General features: G+C 38.5%; 1 protein-coding gene across 1 annotated transcript; it reads right to left on the bottom strand.

Moving 5' to 3' along the window:
• Positions 1-1182: 1182 nt before the first annotated feature.
• Positions 1183-11564, bottom strand: LOC114274005 (uncharacterized). The gene is made up of 21 exons (XM_082897187.1): positions 11110-11564; positions 10203-10355; positions 9513-9691; positions 8576-8683; positions 8094-8264; positions 7436-8005; positions 7264-7338; positions 7000-7128; positions 6834-6908; positions 6521-6730; positions 6182-6334; positions 5863-6077; positions 5601-5718; positions 5356-5488; positions 5055-5256; positions 4865-4970; positions 4636-4776; positions 4424-4547; positions 4156-4272; positions 3207-3949; positions 1183-1907 (listed from the first exon to the last, which is right to left on the bottom strand). Exons 1-20 carry the CDS (start codon positions 11306-11308, stop codon positions 3558-3560), a joined length of 3570 nt encoding a protein of 1189 aa, XP_082753313.1. The 5' UTR covers positions 11309-11564; the 3' UTR covers positions 1183-1907; positions 3207-3557.
• Positions 11565-21559: the final 9995 nt, after the last annotated feature.

Genomic DNA, 21559 nt, shown 5'->3' with positions numbered 1-21559 from the left:
TTGGCCTCTCTCTAAAATTGATCAATAACAGAGAATGAAAAATCAACTCCAAAAATCATAAACAATTTCACTGAGCTAGCCTCTCTTTTAAATTGATCAAAACTGAAAACAAAAACCTAATGCAAAAAATACACTTGAAAACTAATATGAAATCCGAATCCTTCCATAAATTCAAAACAAAAATTGAAATCCATGTGGAATCTCCATCGAAAACATACATGATTCAACACCACTGAAAAACATACACGATCAACACACTGTAACACCTACACGATCGTAGCAATCTCTATCGTCAAGTCCACTGCAACACTTGCAAAATCCCTATGAAATCTCCACCGCGAAGTCAGTTTCCAAAATCTCCACCGTGAAGTCAGCAATAGAATTTTCAGTTTGTCAAAATCCAAACAAACTTATGTCATAAAGAAGGGTAAATTAGGTATTTTATAATATAAAATAAGGTTGAGAGACCTTAGCCATCAAAACATATTATTGTGGACCTCTCCTCTCCAGGGATCTTAGACCAATTTTTCGTTTTTTTTATTCTTCAATTTTGATTGATTGAATTCTAAAAAATAGATAAGGTAATTAATTTTACATAATAGATATGAGATAATTGGTAAATTGAAATGCTAAAATTACAAAATTCATCAAGACAAAATATATTTATATTTTATCTTAAATATAACTATTATATGGAAACTAATTAATGTTAAATTAATTTTCTTTTATATTATAAACAAATTTTTTGTTATAATTTAATTTCAAGAATAACTTTTAATTATTTATTTTAAACCGTGCATAGTACGGATATTATGCTAATAGAAAATTAAATTATGAGCCTAACACTTTTGCATTAAAAAACATTATATCATTAGTTAATAAAAAAATTATGTGTGAATGGATGAGGGATTATTTTGTCTTCTAATAACTCAATCCTGTATTTTTCAACGATGCTACGTATCTTTACTATCACAATTTGAAATTTTGATTAATCAATGATATAATGGAGAGTTTTTCCCAGTGATATTGCTTTGCAAAAGTTTCAAAAGTCTCGATGTATATTGAGACTTTTTCCCACTTATTTGTAATTTCTTCGTATTTAAAATCATTACACCAACAGAATAGTAATAGTATAAAGAATACGTCATAAAAATATGATATGAAAATATTCACAGAATAGTAATAGTATAAAGAATAAGTCATAAAAATATGATACGAAAATATTCAAGTTGGATTGTAAATTACAATTATCAACTTTCAAAGAAAAACAGACCAGAGTAACTAGCCTAACATGCGTCTTCAAAAAAATCAAAGAGGTTTTCCTTCCAAAACTCATTCATCATATCATCTTCCGACGACAGCTTCATAACATCAGTCGAATAATTCACATCTCTAATGGCAGCACTTTTGCCTGTAAGATAAGCGCTAGCTCCCTCCTCCATCACCACCAAATCGTGGTCGAAAACAGAAACAAAAGATAACTCACCATTCAACCCTAGAAAGCCATTCACTGTAAAACGACAACCTAAGTCGAATGGAACCGGTTTTTCACCACATTGATCGTTATCAATACCCAGAACCGTAGTGCCAGAGTCAGAAACCCTAGAAGACGTGCAATCTTTCAATGCATCATCAGACTCTTCAAGATCGATGATTTCTGGGTATTGGATAGTTTCTTTTCTGCTGTTGTTGTTCTTGTTGCTTGCCACGCGATTTAGTTCTTCGATTGCATCAAGGTCGATGATTTCTGGGCATTGGACAGTGTCTTTGCTGCTGTTGTTTTTGTTGCTTTCTCTGTTTTGCTTATCCTTTTCGCGCAAGAACAACATCAGAGAAGGCAGGGTTTCTTTCCATCAGCAACCATGTGGGTTTCAAGCTTTTTCTTTCCCATGAAGCCAGCCTAGCTGCTACCAGATTCAATGACGCAGAAACAAAGAAAGTCGTTTAAACTGTGTTGCAGAGAGAGAGAGAGAGAGAGAGTCAAGGCAAAAGTGAACCTTGATAGCGTTGTGTTAGGGAGAATATGAACAGCAGAAGAGAGCGTTGTCTTATAAGCTTTGGAAATCTTGTTTTGTTAAGTCACAAGGAATTAGATATCTAATGGATTTGGAATCCCAGAAAAGTCACAATTAGGAATTAAGGGGTTGTTTGGGATGTCCTAAATAAGTATATTTTTTGTCTTTTTAGACTAAAAAATTGAGGTTGAAAATATGGATGTTTAGGTTAACTTTTTGACTTTTTATGGAAAAATGTGTAATAAAAAATTGTAAAAATTAATTTGTAGGGAAAAATTCAAATTGAGAGTTGTGTAACTGTAAATGTTAACTTTTGGTGAATAGTGTTAACTTTTTAACTTTTTAAATAACTTTTTAACTTTTTGACTTTTTTACAAGTTCCCAAACTTGACCTAAAGGTACATTAGGTCACCCTTCCGACCACACGGTCTTAGTGATTTTACAGCAAGTGACTACTACCTAAACCGCCATTATCATTAGGATCGAAATTAGAAAGTACGATTACCATCGCACACAAAATTTATTAATTAATCCAATGAGTTCTTAGTCTCCATATGCTGTACGTACCATGGGGTTATGAGTCCCATTTTATCAGAAAGACAAAAAGAAAAATTAAAAATAATAATAATACAAATAAATTATATTGACTACCTTCAAGTTTAGAAAAAAATATAATAAATTTCACATATTAGGCATAATTATCCTAACTTTTTTTTTTTTTTTTAAGTAAAGCTATAGACACATGAATAAACAAGACAAAATATAAAATTCAATATAAAAGAGATAATAATATCATTTTTTCATCCATGCAAGTAATGAATTATTGATGAAAAGAGACTATGGTTCCTCTATACTACTATCCTCCATATTCCATCTTGTGGGTTCTATACTGAGCCCACAATGAGGATCCAAACCGTTTATCTTGTAAATTTTGCAGTGAAGACAGTCTTTACAAAAAATTAACTTCATCGGATATCAATGAATAAATGAACAAATCACATTTTATTTTATAAAATAGATGGTTAAAGTTTAAATTCAAAATTGTCTTCCATTTTAAAGAATAAAATATAATCTGTTCACGTATTTAGTGATGTCCAATAAGGGTGTGAGTTAACTCCCCTAAGTACTAATCTAGCAACTAACTACTAACTTTCGCCGATCAAAAAAAATACGTAACATGAGAAGACTTACCAGCAATATCAGGTGCCAGCTGAAGAAGTCCATTCGTGAAATCCAGCATTCCCAGAAAGCATACGATCAACATAACCCCACCTGCTACAAAATGTTGGACAAATTAATTTGGTTTTGTGAGTAACACAACCAAAAAAGATTCAGAAGTAAGATGATCATTCTTTTCCTTGTCTAGAGTCCATGAAAGCCGAGAAAAAAAATTTATTACTCTCATCAATCAAATACAAAATTTTCAACCTCTTGAATATGGGAAAAAGTTCTTAACATGGAATAGAAGAATATAAACAATAAATAAATAAGCTTCCACTACACCAGATGAATTTTTGAAAGAGAAAGGTAGAAGTTTAAAATTCAGTGACCCAGAGAAGGTTCTTCGCTGCTCTTCGTTCTTCCTCTGAGCATGTCTGTGAAACTAGCCCTCATGATTCGCCTAAATGTAGTGTCCTCAGCCGGGGATTGCACAACAGGCTTTGGGGGCTCAACTGGCTCAGGTGATGGTGGTGGTGGTGGGTCTCCAGTTTCCTTCTTGCCCAGTAGCCCACCTTCAAAGAAACTGGTCACAGATGATGCAATTCCAATATGAGAACCCATCACCTTACTAAAACTCTCAAAAGTTCCACCTGATCTTTCCCTCATTATGATTTCAAGTGCTTCTTTATGTGCTGGATCAAGCGCATCATGGTCTTTCAACAAATTCTGTATTGCTGGCAGAAGCAAATCCTTAACACTAGTTGCCGGTAAACCTGCAGCAAGCAAGCCAAAAAGTCTCCTCACATTGCAAAATTTGTTGAGCAATAACCTCATCATTGTTATTATTATAGGAGAAAATATTAAAATAGACACAAAATTGTAGTCCCCATCTTAAAAAACACAATTTTGGTCTACAACAAGCATTTCACTCACACAGCTAACAAAGGAAAAAGAAAACACTTCTTCAAAAGAAGCAAACCTGTTGCATCTAGAGCACGGATTGATTCACAAAATGCATCAGCTCTCTCACGACGACGCATCACATCACTTGAAGGAAGGGATGTGCATGTGAGTTGGAAAATCTTTGACAATAGATGTATATCAAGTCAAGGGAATAAAAAATCGCAGTACATTAAATAAAATGAGGAACAAATGAAACATCTGAAATGACAAGATGGAAAGGAAGAAATATTCTGAATTCTTTCAAGCATTGACAGAAATTCTGCAAGAAGAAGGGTTCGGGATATAATCTCTAAGTCTGTCTGTTGTATGTGGTACAGCCACCACCAATGCATGGACCACAGCCATTGTAGCTTCATGTGAGCCATCTTCAAGAAAAGCATCCATTTGAACACGTATTTTATCAATGATCTAAAGAGTGTAAAATTTGATCAGCAAGATGCATTCAAGCTGCTATATTGAAAACGTCAATATCAAATTAACATCCACAAATATATACCACATCATTTTTAAAATGCTGTGCCACAGCTCCAAATGCGTCAATGCTTGCATACTTTACATTCAAGTTTTGGTCAGAGCCGAGAGTAACAAGAGCAGGCAACACATGAGTTGAGGCCACTTTAGCATCAATATTTGGTACCTATTAAGGGAAAGATATCTGAGAGTTAATAACACGCAATGGTAGAAGTGGTCAGAGATACGAACTCCAGAAGAATGAATGCACTTACACTAACTTTCAACAGATTGGCAGCACTGATTTGCATATTTATGTTGGAGCTTGCAACCATATCCCACAAGACATTAAAAATCATATTATGATGTTCTTCAAATGTACTGCTTAAAAGGAACGAGTCAAATAATGAATTTCAGACCAACCATAAGCTCAATATACTGGAACTTTTTTCACAAAATACGAACCAGAGGAAGCGGACAGAGTTAACGATCTCAGCATGGCGCCTAGTTGGCTGACCCTCGTCCACTACACTTTGAACTAACAAATTTCTCAAGTATTCTGTCAACTCTTCGTTCTTGCTAGGAGATCCTAACACGCCCGCCAAGAGAAGTGGTAGAACACACATAGTAGCCAGTCTCTCAGTTACAGAAGTTTTTGGTCTCAATCCTGTGGCAGCAAGAATCAACGACCTTCTAATGGTGTAGACAATAACTACATAATAGTAACAATGTGATATATAGTAATAATGAATATTTCAAATTTCACCTCTGATTCTTGACTGGATGGTAGATGGGAAAAATTTTAAATCAGCATTATCACCAACGGCTACCAAGAATACTTGCAGCATAATGTTTGTCAGATAATCATCCCCCAAATGTTCAGATACAGCCAACAAAAACTACATTACCAATGTCCAGGTCAGCAACTACTGGAATAACACTAACGTCGTGCGTAACAATAGAGGCATGATAAATACAAAAAGCAATAAATGCAAGAGCAGATAAAAGTACCTTTGTGATTCGACGTCTTAAATTATCTTCCTTCTGAGGTAACAGAGAGGCTAGTTGAATCAAATCAGGAAAGCAGTCAATGTGCAGCCATTCAAATGCAGGCCATTCCACACGCCCCCTGGCCAGACATCAGAACCTATCAGAAGCAAAATGGCAGTAGCTAGATTTTTGAAAGCTATGACAATATTATGCAAAATAAAAAGTTCTGTCCCACATCGAAGTGGAAAAGATTTGTGAAAAAGTTGGGTCATGCAGAGATTACCCTATATACTGTTCAAGACAGGAGGTAGAAAACAGTGTTCCTGAATTTTCTGAAATGTTTGGAAATGGACATGTCTCAATCGCTTTCTCATGCACAAATGGAAGCGTTTCTGCCAGCAACTGTAATAAGACATCAACATTCCAGCGCTCTCTTTCTCCTAGAACACGGAGATGTGATTCAACAGAACCTTCGACCCCCGAAAGAGGTGGGCAACGCTGAAAGCAGTAGTAGTAGTAATAATAACAATAAAAGTGTATTGGGTTATCAGACAGTTATAGGCAACAGCTGAGGAATAATGAGGTAGAAGAAACAATCATACCTCAGCAGAGCTTAAGATGTGAGAGATTAAAACTTGTAAAATATGGTCCAATTTGTTTCCCCAATTTATTAAAGCAGGAACCAATTCTTTGATTATTGTCTCTACAACCACGCCAGATGGATCACATACCAACTGAAACATCATCTCTTCAACCTATCAAAAATAGAGAGAGGAATTGGAGGTACTTTTTTTCTTCATATTTTTTCCCGTTAAAGTCATCATAATATGATCAGGGAAAAATGCTCCATTCCCTAGACCACATAGCTTACATTGTAGGCAATTCTGTCAAGTCAGTTTTCTTCTCCATGATTGCCTTGAAGCATATTTAGTGAGGCTGACCTTGAAATATTTATCCACGCTTGGGAAGAGTGGAAGCAGCAAGGCCAGATTGTGAGCAGCAGCTTCACGGACAACAATTGCAGAATCCTCTATCAGTTGTTGCATGATAGACAAGATGAGAGAATCACGAATCTCAGGCCGGACAAATTCTGCAAGCTCTCCACATGATTGAGCAACAAGAAGCCTGCGCTCCTCATACATGTGATTAATCTGCATTCCAGAAAAATCAGAATTATCAAAATCCATCACAAAGACAAAATGGATAAATACAGCTAAACTGAGAGTCCTTGTAAAATCATGGTTTTAAGCTCACTTGTTCCCAGCACTGGGGAAGCAATTCTGTCTCTGTTCTCATTTCTCCTACACTCTTAGCAAGTGTAACACAGGCCTGAACAGAATAAAATGATTCAACATCATGTTTAAATCACAAAGATATCTTACAAATAATTGATGGTGTGGTACTTGATACAAAAACCTACGTCCATTATAATTCGTCTCTGTTGTCCATCTGGACGTTTAATTAAGTTAAACAATGTGTGGGTCAAGGAATCTCGTGTGCTGCTCTCTGGATGGCGCTCGATAGCACACATTATCAGAGGAAGAAGCTCCTAAAAGCAAAATACCCAAATGATAATTATAAGTCCAACATTCACTTTAAATAATTACCAAAAAAAATGCAAGAACAGAATCCACGATAATGACAGATGAAATTACAAATAGGAACAAAATATTCACAACCAAACCTCACGGTGGTTGATTAGAACATAAGGAACAATTTTAGGCAATGCATCCGAGAGGATCTGAATGGTTTCCAAACCCTGGAAAAGTTCAATTATATTTTAGACAGATTAAAATAAGTCGTCCCTTTATGGGAGGACCTAACATGCTCTAAAGCACAAAATACTAATAGCTTACCATCTTTTCAGGGCCTGGTTCACTACCTCGACTGTCTGATTTTAGAAGTAGCCCATTATCTTCTAGTAGCGGTTCACCATCATTTTTGGGGACATGCTCAGCACTCTCAATAGCACCATTATTATCATTTGAAGAACTTAATAATGTCTCTCCTGGTACTGTCTCAGGTTTATCACTGGTGTCATCAGATGTTTGATTTGCCAGTGATTGAGCACCCACAGTTTCTAGAACTCCAGATGTTATTTCAACTGGAGATGATACAGCATTATTTTCATGGAAAACAACAACTTTGTCTTTTGTCTCCGTAAACTCTGTATCATGATTATTAGATTCTACAGATTCTGTAGCAACAAATTTCGTACCCTTTAAAGTTTCTATTTCCTTATGCAGCAATTTTATTTCTTCTCTGTAGCTTTCTAACGTTTGTGATTGCATGTGTTCAATGTCACCAGCTGCCAAATTCCATCCAGATCGACAACCTTCAATGTGCATTTTCAATGAAGTGATTTCAGCTCTGCAGTCATTGAGTTCTTTTCTTTGGTGGTCCAAAAACTGCTTCAAATCTTTCACCTGAATACCATGATATCAGCTATAATTTCCAACATAAATATATGATTGAAATCTGTTTTCCAAGATGGAGTTAATCAGAGAGAACTACCAGAATTTCCTTCTCCTTCAATTCCTTGTGTAGAGCTTCCAAGGATCTTGTTAACGCCATAACTTGACCATCAGTCAAATCTTTGTTTTCAAGCAAAGACGCATTTTTGTTTTTGAGCTTCTCATTTTCTTTTAGAAAAGACTCCTTCTCTCGAACCATTGCAACTTTTTCCTGCAGCATAGTTAGCTGTCTCATTTATGTCGCAGTTCAGCAACAAGCAACAAGATTCAGATCAAATATATCAGAGACTTTGGTGAACATCAATCGTCAAAAACCGGTTGAGCATCAAATTAAAGTATCAAAGCCTCGAACTAATTAAAGAGGCCCCATGAAGCACTTACCAAGTAAAATTTTGGTAATTACTGATTTGGTTCCAATAGACATTAATGTCAGATGATCCATACAAGGTTAATAATTCATATGCACTCTCTTTAATAATACACAGAAAAACTAGCCTACCCCATGTATGTTTCAGGAAGTACCTCAGCAGCCTCTGCAGTGGATGAGAAGTACTGGTAATAGTAATGACGCAAGGCATCTGGTACACATGCAGATGAGTTCTCCCAGACATCTAGATTCTGGTTGGTAACCTGTGGTGAAAGGTATGAAAAGTTAAAACAACATTCATGTGTATAAGGTATATGAACCAGATCCTATATTCTATTTGAAATGTACTTTCTAGAGCTTCTAATTATTCAGTGATGCTATATACACCAAAAACATATGTCACCACGACGCAAGAGAGATCAAATACAGAATTCAAAATTAATTGGTTTATGGGTCTTGGTAATGTGTGCCCTTATGGCACATGTTAAGAGGGCTTTAAATGATTGTACATTCTTTATTGCACGCACTTTCATGCAAGATGCACTATTATTTTAAGCTTCTTAACATGTGCCCCGAAGGGCACACATTAATTAACAAAATCCTTAGTTTATTTCAGATTAAACTAAACTAGTATTTCAATAGCTGAACTGACCCATCTGATCAACACAGAAGGATGTTGATGAGGTTCAGAAACCACCTACCTGGGCAACCCAATTGCATATGCAATATCATAAAGCAGTTATTTAATATCCATGTCCTTTACTCATGCATGAGTAATTACGTAAAAGAATACATATAATTTATACATGTGAACTGATTTTTATGGGAACTTTGTTATAGTTCTGCGTCATATTTTGTCTCTCATTTCCACCACTTGACCAACTGCATACCTTGTGCAGTCAACAGTTTCAATTTCAAGCAAGAGTTGCTAAAAGTAAAGCAAGGAAAGGGCAGACAATTAAATTCAAATGGCTTAATAAGAAATAAATGGCATCTTTCCATTGAACATAAGCGTTAACAAGAGAAGATACTAATATAACGACACATTAGAGTTTAAGAGAAGAAAATTAACAAGACCTATATTTTACATACCTCTTCATAAAATGTCATCACAGTAAGGCGGTATCCTGCTAAAAGCAAATACTCCTTCACAGCACAGTTGAGATTTTGACGTTCATTGTCTTTCAAATGGCCCAAATCAGAAAATGAAGTTTCCTTCTTTCCTTGTTGAGAATCTGGCCCATTATTTGCAGACACATCAGCTTTGGGCCCTGCAAAATGCAATTTACATAACACACAAATTAAGAAAAACATTGTGGTTATTTGACAAGACCAAGCACAAAATACAAAACCAATCAATAAAACCAACTAAGCAACAATTTTAAACCAAGAAAAGTTAATAAGACAACATTATTTATCAGTGCAATTTAATATAAACAGAAAACATCATTAAGATATTGCAGATGGGAACGAACACAGGTGCCAGCATCCACAGATAAGAGTTCTTTTATGTGTCTGTCATTTCTGAAAACTTAATTTTGGCATGGATGCCAAATAGGCAACCAAAGATAAAGCAGTAGATTGCAAACACAGAAAAAAGAAATGAAAAATAGTTCAATTATTTTGAGAAAACACATTATGGACCAATTTTAATATGTATTTGCCAGGGCAGACAACGCAAAACACATTATATGCATTGCACACAGAAGAATGTGTTGGAAAACAATGCTGAAACATTGAAAAGCATATACCCTTAGATGTGAAGCAAAGTTGAAAAATTACCAGGAGATTCATCTTCTGTTAACTCATTTTTCCTTTGCAAGTCATCCTTCACTTTCAGAATGTCCTCTTGGGCCAAACGAAGCTCATACTCACACAGTGCTAATTTTTCTTCTAGTGCTTCTTTTTCTTCTAGCAAATTCTGGGGGTCCGCAACTGGCTCCCACAAATGAGCAGCAAAGAAAGGACATTTAGTTAAGTATAAGTTCAAGATATAATATATATATATATATACTTATCACATAGTAATTCAGGCACACTACATCCCAGGCATCGATTCACCAAACTAAGGCAAGAAAATATTACATTAGCAAGTAAAACATTACATCAGCAGTAAGCACTGAGAAACCAATGATTCAAGTATATTCAACCCTAAACCAGCTATTCTGATATGACATGTTTTCATTCTAGAATATAAAATAAGAAAACAAAATTTTCCTCTTACTTCTCCCCTAAATTTGCTTTTTCATAAGACCAAACATAAGAAATAAGAGCAGTAGCAAATCAAAAGCACAAGGTAAATTGGACATACATAGTATATGTCTTAATCTTTCAGTTATTAAGTTAAGCGTTCTTCGCAACTTCTGATTATTAAATGAACCTCACTCAAGTTAAAAGACAATGAAGATCAAATTCAACTATTAACCAATGAAAAGTCAATATCCTAATCCCTGTAATTTAATTATTTACAAATATCATACATCCATTTTTTCTCAAACTTCTTAGCAACACATACAGCAGATCATTGCGATCCAGATTTTCAAACAGAATACAACTTCACATCAAAACTCACCCAAATTCAATGCAACAATAAATATCTAAAACAGAATTATCAACCACCACAGTTATAGAGACTACATGTAATATACATATATATATATATATATATAGAGAGAGAGAGAGAGAGAACCTCGGAGGGCATTGTAGCGAGAGATCTGATCGGGAGGGAACTGATAGGGATCGGAGAAGAACTCTTTGAGGCGAATGGCGTGATCGTCGAGACCATCGTCGAGAAGCTCATGAAGAAGTTCGAATGCAGTTAACAAGTAATTCTCTTCGAGAAGAAAGTTCACCACGCAATTGCACAACGACGATTTCTCCACGTCCATTTGATTTGGTCATGCGAAGACGAAGACTAGACGACGAACTAAACTAGTGCGTCTGCAAATAGCGAATCCAACGGTCTCTATTCCCTTCTTCTCGACGCCATTGAAGCTTCTGGTTTGGATCGGTCTGTGAAATTATTGTACACGTACACAGGGCAGAGTCTTTGGAAGAGAAGACGATGGTGTTATGGTGCTTTGCAGCGGCATCAGTGGTGATGATCTTGTCTTGCTTGGATCTCTTGGATTGGATCTACTGCTGGAATGGAAAAAAAGCCACGTAATAAAAAATCAATTTGATCCGTAGATATATTTGACCTGATATCTCTATTGTTTTCCGGTTGATGGAGTTGCGAGGTCATAAAATTTGTTGCACCGAGACGATTGCCAATGTCGGTTCAATTCAATCCCGCCATAAAATAATATTATAATATTGGTAAATGTTTTAAAATTATATTAAAATATAGGATAAATGGTAAACACATTCTTGGAATTTAGTTAAAATATACATTATTTCTGTAATTCTGAAAATTATATTCCACCATGAGGTTTTTAATTTTAAAACAAATCATTTATTTTATCAAGCAAATCTCATAGTGTATTTATAATTTATCCTAAAATATATATATATATATATATATAAGAAAATTGTACGTTAAAATGCATGAAAATATATTATATATTGATTTTTTATTTTTTTTTTCTATTATTGGATTCTTAACAAAATTCAAAATCCAAAAAAAAAAAAAAAAAATTGCTTCTCTAGTTTAGATCAAAAGTCAAATGCAAAAAAATCTAAATTTGAACCGCAATATCAAATATGTCAATATTGTATTGAAAATTATTTAAATTATTGATTTAAATTTATTGGTTCCCTCACAAAATTTATTGGTGTATTTGATATTGAATTGAACTTTTTAATTAAATTTAAATTTGAAGTAGCATATTATCTGTGTTATGTACGGAATTTTGTGATTTAAAATGAGTTATTGTGAAAAATTTTGTATATGGTTCTCCTATTAAATGATTGTACATATGACTATATACGTTGATATATAAATTTGTCAATTATTCATTTTTAAGAATAGCATGATATTACTTCCCCGGATAACATTTGTTAAGTCTTCACTCTTATTTAAAATACTTTTACTACATAATCATTCTTACTTTTAACTTATTTGACTCCTCTCTTTTTTTCATTCAAATTTAAAGGATAATTAGGGTTGGTTTGGCTTATCCTAAATAAGTCAAAAAGTTAAAAAGTTACTCCAAAATCTAAAAAGATATCACTATTCACCAAAAAAAATAATAATTATTATTATTTTCTGCCCAAAGTACACACCGATTTGACCAAAAGCCGGCTGCTGTGCAGCGGCAGTGCACATATATGAAATGATTGGGTGTGATTTGCACACACACCGCTGTTTGGCCTGCGGGGGCTATCACGGGTCCCGTTTTGATAATCTGAACCGTTAAATGTGTAGAACTCGTCGAGTACTATATGTCTGTAAAAAATCACATTGATTGGATATCGATAACTATATGATCAGATCAGTTATGTACGACAAATGGATGGTATTATAATTAATGATTGAAAAATAAATATATCTGATCAGATAGCTATCGATATCCGATTAACGTGATTTTTTATAGGTACATAGTGTTCGACGAGTTATACACATTGAACGGTTCAGATTATTAAAATGGGACCCGTGATAACCCCCACAGACCAAACAAAACTGTGCAGTGCTTTGTACAAAAAATAGCCAATAATTTCCAACTCCCATTCACACCTTCCGATTTGTACGGCTGGGGCCCACCTGTCACTATTCATCTCTTACCCACTCTTTTTATACAATTTTTTAATACATATTTTTTCATAAAAATCCAAAAAGTTAACCTAAACCTCCATATTTTTTTCTCAACTTTTTTAGTCCAAAAAGACAAAAAGTGCACTTTTTTAGGACACCCCAAACCAGCCCTTAGAGTTTTTTTTTTAATTAGTTGGGTTAACCAGTAGTGTTCCACTCTTACTATGTACAATCCTTGTAGTTAAAACCCTTATGCTATCACCCTTATATTATAAAAATTCTAAAAATTCATATTGAGAATTTGGAGTTCCCACAACCTCTATGGTTAAAAACCCTTTTTTGTTTATATAATATATATAAGAGTATAACATTCACTTTATATAAGTGAAACAATTCAACTTTTTCTTTATTCTCCCGGTATGGGATTATAAAATAAAGGGAGACTTATTTATAAGTCCTATTTCGGACACTTATGCTATATTAAGTCCTATGTAATTTCTTATAGAGCTTCAAGTCCTATTCAGATAGAAATGTATTCCACAAGATCCTATGAGTTGTAAATAAATGGTATTAATATACTATTATGCACTATAATGGCAAAACTATATATAGGAAATTGAATGTTACCATAGATCATATCTATATGAATGTGAATTTCAAAATACACGAACAAATAACATTTTCACATTCAATTTAAAAAATCAAAAACTTAGTAAATTTGCAAAACGTAACGTGACACATTACGTTACGTTTATGTAGGCGTCACGTCACGTTTATGTAGGTGTCACGTTACGTTACGTTTATATAACTCAATTTAAAAAATCAAAAACTAGTAAGTTTGCGAAACGTAACGAGACATGTTACGTTACATTTATGTAGGTGTCACGTTACGTTTATGTAGGTGTCACGTTACGCTACGTTTATGTAGGTGTCACGTTACGTTTCTCAAATTTAATCTATGATAACATTCAATTTTCTATATATGGTTTTACCATTATTTATGATATTAACAACTAATATTGAGGGTAAATGTGTCAACAAACTTCACACAGGACTTATGGGAATATAAATTTTTTAGTAAGATCATATATAGTATAAGTCTCTCTAATAGGACTTATAAATAATTTTCCATAAAATAAATCATATCTTAATTAGAGTTTTTATTTTAAAATTTATACTGTGTTGAATTGAACTATGCACAACACTATAATATTAAATGCAAGTATAAGATTTACTTTATATAAGTGAACAATTCACTTTTTCTTTCTTTTCCCGATGCCGGATTATAAAATAAATCATAAAATAATTATAGTTTTATTTTTATATATGGTTAAATAGAAGTTAGTCAATGGAAAAAAATTTTAATTGTTTAAAATTAAGAAAATCCCTATAAGAAATCGTAGGTAAACCGACTGAGAGGGTATTTTTTGGTAAAAATTGGGCCGAGCTGTGAAATGGACTTTGTGGCCCAAAATGCCAAGGACTGGGTAAAAAGGCTGAAGTGTTACTACGGCCCAAAAGATGTCACTCCGGCCCAAGCTGTTAAAGTTACTCCGGTTCGTAGACAATAGATTTACTCCGGCTCTGAGGAGATGGTGACTTACTTCGGTCAAAAAGAAAAGATGAAGTTACTTCGGCTAAGGAATTGAAAAGCTGCCTCGGTTTGGACAATCTGAGTTAGTCCGGTCTCAGAAGGTAGTCCGGTCATTATGAATTCGGGGTAGGTCGGTCGGAATGTTGCTATTCAGTAGATCGGTCCGAACACACCACGGTTCGTGTATGAGAGAACCGAGATGTGGTGTAGCACAAAGAAGAACCAAACTACTGTTAGTACGGCCTACTTTGTGGCTCGGCATAGCCAGTTTTACTTCGGTCATATGGTAGTTCGGCCAAAGGGAGAAACCATCCCACTTGGTTTAAGCAGTGGGGGAGGGTGTAAAAGGATAAGCACTATCCTTAGGAGTATGAATCCTGGGAGGACTCTGCATGGAGAAATACAAGTCCTACTAGGATTGTGCCACGGGAAACTTATAAAAACCCACAAGCACCACCTTGGAGGAGGTAATTGAACACAATCTTTCTGAGAGCATAAAACTTTGTCTATTTGTCAAGCTTACTGACTTAGGCATCGGAGAGGTTTCCGGCACACACCCGCCGGCCAGCTCACGTTTGTGTTTTCAGGTAACAAAGCGACGTCGTACAGAGGAGCGTGGACTGGGTCAACAGGATTATACGAGGAGAATTATTTCTTCCCCGTACAATTGGCGCCGTCTGTGGGAAGAACAGACAAGAACAAAAACCTCTTGACTAAGCTTCTCCTTTTCTCATTCAATGGCACACATTGAAGACTTGTCGCAGTCCGCCATCGACGGACTAACTCCAGAGGGGGGCGCAAAGCGTGAAGGATTACCTTCTGTCCCTCCCATGGCGGACTTGGAGCCCCAAAGACATACCTCCAGGAGGGATGCTAGGGGGAGACGGACTCATAGCCCCCGTCAATCCCATTCTCAGAGTCCTGACAGGCAAAGGAGGAGGATTGATCCTCAAGCCCTGGAAGATCGCGTGAAGGAACAAGATGAACTAATTCGAAAGATGGCGGCGGACATGGAGACTTTGAAACGCCAGATGAAGACTAAAGATGTGGCGACAGGAGAGGGGCGCAAGCACAAGACGCCCCCTCGCCACTCAGAGAATCGTAGTAGGAACACTACACCCTCCCAAGGAGAGAGCAGAAGCCTCAGGACAGGCGACACTCATTCCTTATCTTCCAGGACTCGTCACTCCAGGTCTAAGAGGACGAAATCCGAAAGATCATACACTGAAGGAAGCACGTATTGGCCTTCACATTCACACCAAACCAGATCTAGACAAACAGAGCTACCCAGGTCATCCGACTTACGAACCGTGCTCGAAGAAAAAGCACGATGCAAAGAGGATGCCAGGGCAAGGGATCCACACCGAGTTTCGGCCTTACAACGGTTGGCTCCTCGGACGCATGGAAGCGTCGAGGTTGGAATGCCAATACCGCGACCGACCTACGAACCAACGGACAAGGCATTGGCAAGACTACAGACTTCGCCGTTTGTCCCGGCGATCGAAAACGCGCCCCTACCATCAGGCTTCCTTTAGCCGAAATTCAATACATATGAAGGGAAGACGGACCCGTATTCACACCTGAGCCACTTTCGCCAAGTCATGGCTGTGTACAGGCGAAACGAGGCCTTAATGTGCATACTCTTCCCGTCAAGTCTTGGCGACCTAGGCTTGACTTGGTTCGAAAAGCTCCCAGAGGGCAGCATAGCCTCCTGGGCCCAATTGGCAGAAGCGTTCGTAACGAGGTTTCGGACAAATACTAAGACACCGGTGGAGATAGACCAGTTACTCTCCATCGACATGGGTGAGAAAGAGACCCTCAGATCTTACAATAGTCGCTACTGGGAGACATTCAACCAGATTGGAGACTGCCCCACCAATCTAGCCATTGCGCAATATAAAAGAGGCCTACCCGTAGGGAACAGACTAAGGGATTCGATTACCATGACGCCACCCCTCACCATGGAGGCCCTGATGGAAAGAGTGCATCAGCACATCAGGGTAGAAGAGGATGGCGCACGTGCAAAAGCAAAATCTAATACAACCATAGTACCAGAAAAGAAGACCTCAGCAAAGGTCAATACAGTAGATCGACAGAATAAAAACGGGCGTGGCAGACGAGATAACGGAGAAGACCCAGACAAAAGATGGTTGAGAATCCGCACTGCCATAACAACGGTGTTCAAAAAACCAATATATCAGATTCTGAGCGAAATAAAAGATGAGCCTTTCGTCAAGTGGCCAGCCAAGCTAGGGGAAGCTCAGAAAGATTACGACGATAGATCACGGTGCACCTTCCACAAAGAAAAGGGGCACCGAACTGAGAATTGCACGCCACTGAGACAGCACTTGGAAGAATTGGTGGCAGCAGGCCACTTGGACAAATACATTGAAGGAGGAGCGCCCCCCAAGATCATAATGACCATCCCAACAGAATGCCAATCGATGCACCACCTCAAGGCATTATCAATGTAATTCATGGAGTTTTTGAACCTGAGCGCGTATGTGAGCTCAGAGGTTCAATCAAGAAGGCTGAACACTTTAGGGAAGTATTAAGTGCCCAACCTGCCATCAAGAAGGGGAAAACAGAGGCAACAAACGTCATGTCTTTTTCAGATAAGGACCTGGATCGAATATACTATCCTCACAATGATGCTCTGGTTGTCACTCTCCGAGTCAAAGATTTTGACGTCAAGCGGATTCTGATTGACTAGGTAGTTCATGTGAGATCATGTACTACGACACATTCAAGCAACTGAAGCTGCAAGACAAAGACTTGGCACCTGCAGTTTCTCCCCTGATTGGATTCAACTCCATGCCAGAGTGGCCTGTCGGCAAAATAATCCTTCCAGTCAGAGCTGGGAGCGTAACGAAACAAGTGGAGTTCTGGGTATTGAAGGTCCCCTCCACCTACAACATCATCTTGGGCAGAACATGGCTGCATGCCATGCGTTCGGTAGCGTCATCATACCATCAGGTAATGAGGTTCCCTAACGACACCGGTATAATTGAAGAAGTCTATGGCGATCAGATCATGTCAAAACAATGCTTCGCCACAGCGAATGGAAGCCGAGCTGCCAAAGGATACGTTCATTCGGTGGAAGAACCAGAAAGTAATGAACTATTCGCGGACGTCGGCAAAGAGGCTGATCAGAAAGCGGTGGAGGACTTGGTGGAGGTAAAAATAGATGAGAAGAACCCGGATAAGTTCTTCTTGCTTGGCTCATCATTGTCCAGCACTGAGAGATTAGAGGTCTTGGAGTTCTTGACCTCTAATATCGAAGTGTTTGCCTGGACACCCTACGACATGCCAGGAATTGACCCAAACTTCATCAGCCACCAACTCAATGTCCACCCATCTGCCAGACCAGTCATTCAACGCACACGCAGGTCGGCACTCCACCACGCCGAAATAGTGGCGGAGGAAGTAGGCAACCTGCTAGAGGCAGGAGCAATAAGAGAAGTGCACTACCCAAGATGGATCTCCAACACAGTTGTAGTGCCAAAAAAGAATGGTAAATGGCGTGTCTGCGTCGACTACAAAACAGTCAACAAGGCGTGCCCAAAAGATAGCTTTCCTCTACCAAGGATAGATCAACTGGTGGACCTAACGGCAAGGCACAACCGACTTAGCTTTCTGGATGCATATAGGGGCTACCACCAGATCGCCATGCATGAGCCAGACCAAGAGGTCACATCCTTCACAACACCAAGGGGGTTATATTGCTACAAGGTCATGCCCTTTGGCCTAAAGAACGCAGGGGCGACATTCCAAAGGATGGTCACCAAGATGTTCGAACCATTGTTAGGCAGAACAATGGAGGCTTACATCGACGACATGGTGGTCAAAAGCAAGAATGAGAATGACCATCTTAAAGACCTAGGCGAGATGTTCCAGATCCTGAAAAGACACAAGTTGCGCCTCAATGCGTCCAAATGCGCGTTCGGAGTTGGATCTGGCAAATTCTTGGGCTTCCTGGTGACCAACCGAGGTATAGAAGCAGACCCCTCTCAGATCAAAGCAATCCAGGAGTTGGAGAGACCAAACTCAGTCAAAGAAGTGCAGCATCTCACTGGTATGGTAGCTGCGCTCAACCGGTTCATAAGCAGGTCATCAGACAGACTACGACCATTCTTCCAAGCTTTAAAGGCCAAGTTTGAGTGGGATGAAGAATGCGACCGAGCTCTGGAAAGCTTGAAGGAGTACATGTCTTCCCCACCACTACTTGTTACACCAGTACCTGGTGAAGAACTCTTTTTGTACCTGGCAGTCTCTCAGCACGCAGTCAGCGCAGTGTTGGTTCGTACAGAAGGAATACAGCACCTACCCATCTTTTATGTCAGCAAGACATTGTTGGGAGCCGAAACAAGGTACTTGCCCTTGGAGAAACTAGCATTAGCATTAATGATGGCATCCAGAAAATTGGCGCACTACTTTCACGCCCACACCATAGTCGTCCTCACAGCCTTTCCACTAAAAGCTCTGTTCGAAAGGGCAAACTTTAGTGGGCGAATTTTGAAGTGGGCAGTAGAGTTGGGACAATTCGACATCAAATTCCAACCCAAAACCGCAATAAAAGCCCAATCTTTGGCAGACTTCGTCGCAGAGTTTACTCCTGGAAGTCATCATATCTGCCCAGTCGACCTAACTGACACAACCGAACTAGGGACGGAAGTTGACCCCGGAATAGCGTAACCCCTAGTAGAAGGTAGTCAATCAAGCACCAAGGCAGACCATACTAAGGACAACAAGGAAGAGACAAACAAAGGCTCACCAACAGTTCAAACAGAGGACGAAGGACAGACAGCCAACATGGACCTTGAAGAAAACACCATTCTTGACCTCACGACATCATCTGATCCTTCCACTTGCTGGAAACTATTCGTTGGAGAGATGTGGAAGCTCTTTGTGGATGGAGCATCCAACCGACATGGTGCAGGGCTTGGCATAGTCCTCATCTCTCCAGACGGCCTGGTTATAGAGCAAGCAATCAACCTTGGCTTCCCAGCATCCAACAACGAAGCGGAGTATGAGGCGCTTCTCGCAGGACTCAAGTCAGCACACTTCATGAAGGCAACCAAACTAATGGTATACAGTGACTCTCTGATGGTGGTAAACCAAATTTCTGGCGAATACGAAGCAAAAGATGACAGAATGGCCAAATACCAAGAGTTAGTCAGAACAGAGATCAAGAAATTTGATGTGGTAAGGATAGAACAAATTGGCAGGGAGGAAAACAGCCGAGCGGACGAGCTAGCAGGCCTTGCCTCAATGGCAGATACATCAATCCCTCATCCATTACTCATCAACTTCTTACCAAGACCAAGCATAGAAGACCCCGAAGCAGAAGAAGTATGTTGCACAGAATTAGGCCCTTCTTGGATGGATCCCATCATCCTATTCCTAAAAGACGGCATCCTACCAGAAGAGAAAAAAGAAGCCAACAGAATAAGGGCAAAGTCGCAGCGATTTTGGCTATCTCCATCTTTGGCATTATATAAGAAGTCGTTCTCTGGGCCTTACCTCAAGTGCGTTCATCCCAGCAAAGTAGAAGCATTCTTGTTCGAAATACACGAAGGGGTGTGTGGAAGTCATCAAGGGGGAAGGTCGCTCGCTTACAGGGCTATTTCGCAAGGATATTGGTGGCCATATATGCAAGCAGACTCAGAGAAATATGTGAAGAAGTGTGAAAAATGCCAGAAATTCGCACACCAAATACATCAACCAGCAAGAGAACTCCTACCGTTAACTAGCCCATGGCCTTTCGCAATGTGGGGCTTGGACATAGTAGGACCACTTCCAACAGCACCCGGCGGCAGAAAATTCTTTCTCGCAGCAACAGACTACTTCACAAAGTGGGTGGAAGCAGAAGCATTGGCGTCAATCAAAGAAAAAGATGTGAAGAAGTTTGTTTGGCAGAATATCATCACTCGGTTTGGCATACCAAAAGCACTAATCTCAGACAATGGTACTTAGTTCGACGGCAGAATCTTCAGAAGCTTTTGTGAAGAGTACAAGATAGAGTTCTACAATTCCACACCGGCATATCCTCAAGCAAATGGGCAAGCTGAAGCATCAAATAAAGTCGTCTTGGATGGACTAAAGAAAAGGCTAGAGAAAGCAAAAGGCAAGTGGGCAGATGAACTCCCTCACGTCTTATGGGCTTACCGCACCACGCCCCGGCGATCAACTGGAGAAACACCATTCTCCTTAGCTTATGGAATGGAAGCAGTGATCCCACTAGAAGTTGGCCTCCCCACAATTCGAAGCGAAAATTTTGATCCAAACTTAAATGGAGAAGCCATAGCCTTAGAACTCGACCTTGCAGAAGAAAGAAGAGAAAGGGCACTAGTCCACATCGCCTCATACCAACGAGAGTTAATCAGAAAATACAGCAAAAAGGTTCATCCAAGACAATTCAAGATTGGGGATTGGGTACTACGCAAAGTAATGGGAAACACCTTGATCCCAGGAGACGGCAAGTTAGGCCCAAATTGGGAAGGTCCTTATAAGGTGGTTGGGTTAGCAGGCAAAGGGGCATACCACCTAGAAGACAAGGATGGCAAGGCAATCCCTAGGCCATGGAATACGGCCAATCTCAAGTTATTTTACTTTTAGCTTTTCTTTTTCAAACATATGTAATTTTCTCTTCCTTCAATAAAATGAGAAATTCTTTTTAGCACAAGTTGTTCCTTGTAAAAGTTAGCTTTAGTAAAGATTAGGCGTATTGCAAGCATTTTCATTCTAAGTTAGCCGGAAAAACTAACTTAGAGGTTGGCTGGAATAAACCAACACCCTTCCTAAGCCCAGGATAAGGATCCAAGCTGCAGGACATTTGGTCGGAATAACCAA

This window comes from Camellia sinensis, chromosome 1 (genome assembly GCF_055761805.1).
Source record: "Camellia sinensis isolate YWXY chromosome 1, ASM5576180v1, whole genome shotgun sequence".
Lineage (NCBI taxonomy): Eukaryota > Viridiplantae > Streptophyta > Magnoliopsida > Ericales > Theaceae > Camellia > Camellia sinensis.
This window is presented reverse-complemented; position numbering and strand designations above follow the sequence as displayed.

Coding starts and splice junctions, on each gene's coding strand:
- LOC114274005 (XM_082897187.1), bottom strand. CDS start 11,308: ATGGACGTGGAGAAATCGTCGTTGTGCAATTGCGTGGTGAACTTTCTT. Junction 7,339..7,435: donor AACCAGGCCCTGAAAAGATG/GTAAGCTATTAG, acceptor GAACTTTTCCAG/GGTTTGGAAACCATTCAGAT. Junction 6,078..6,181: donor ACATCTTAAGCTCTGCTGAG/GTATGATTGTTT, acceptor TACTGCTTTCAG/CGTTGCCCACCTCTTTCGGG.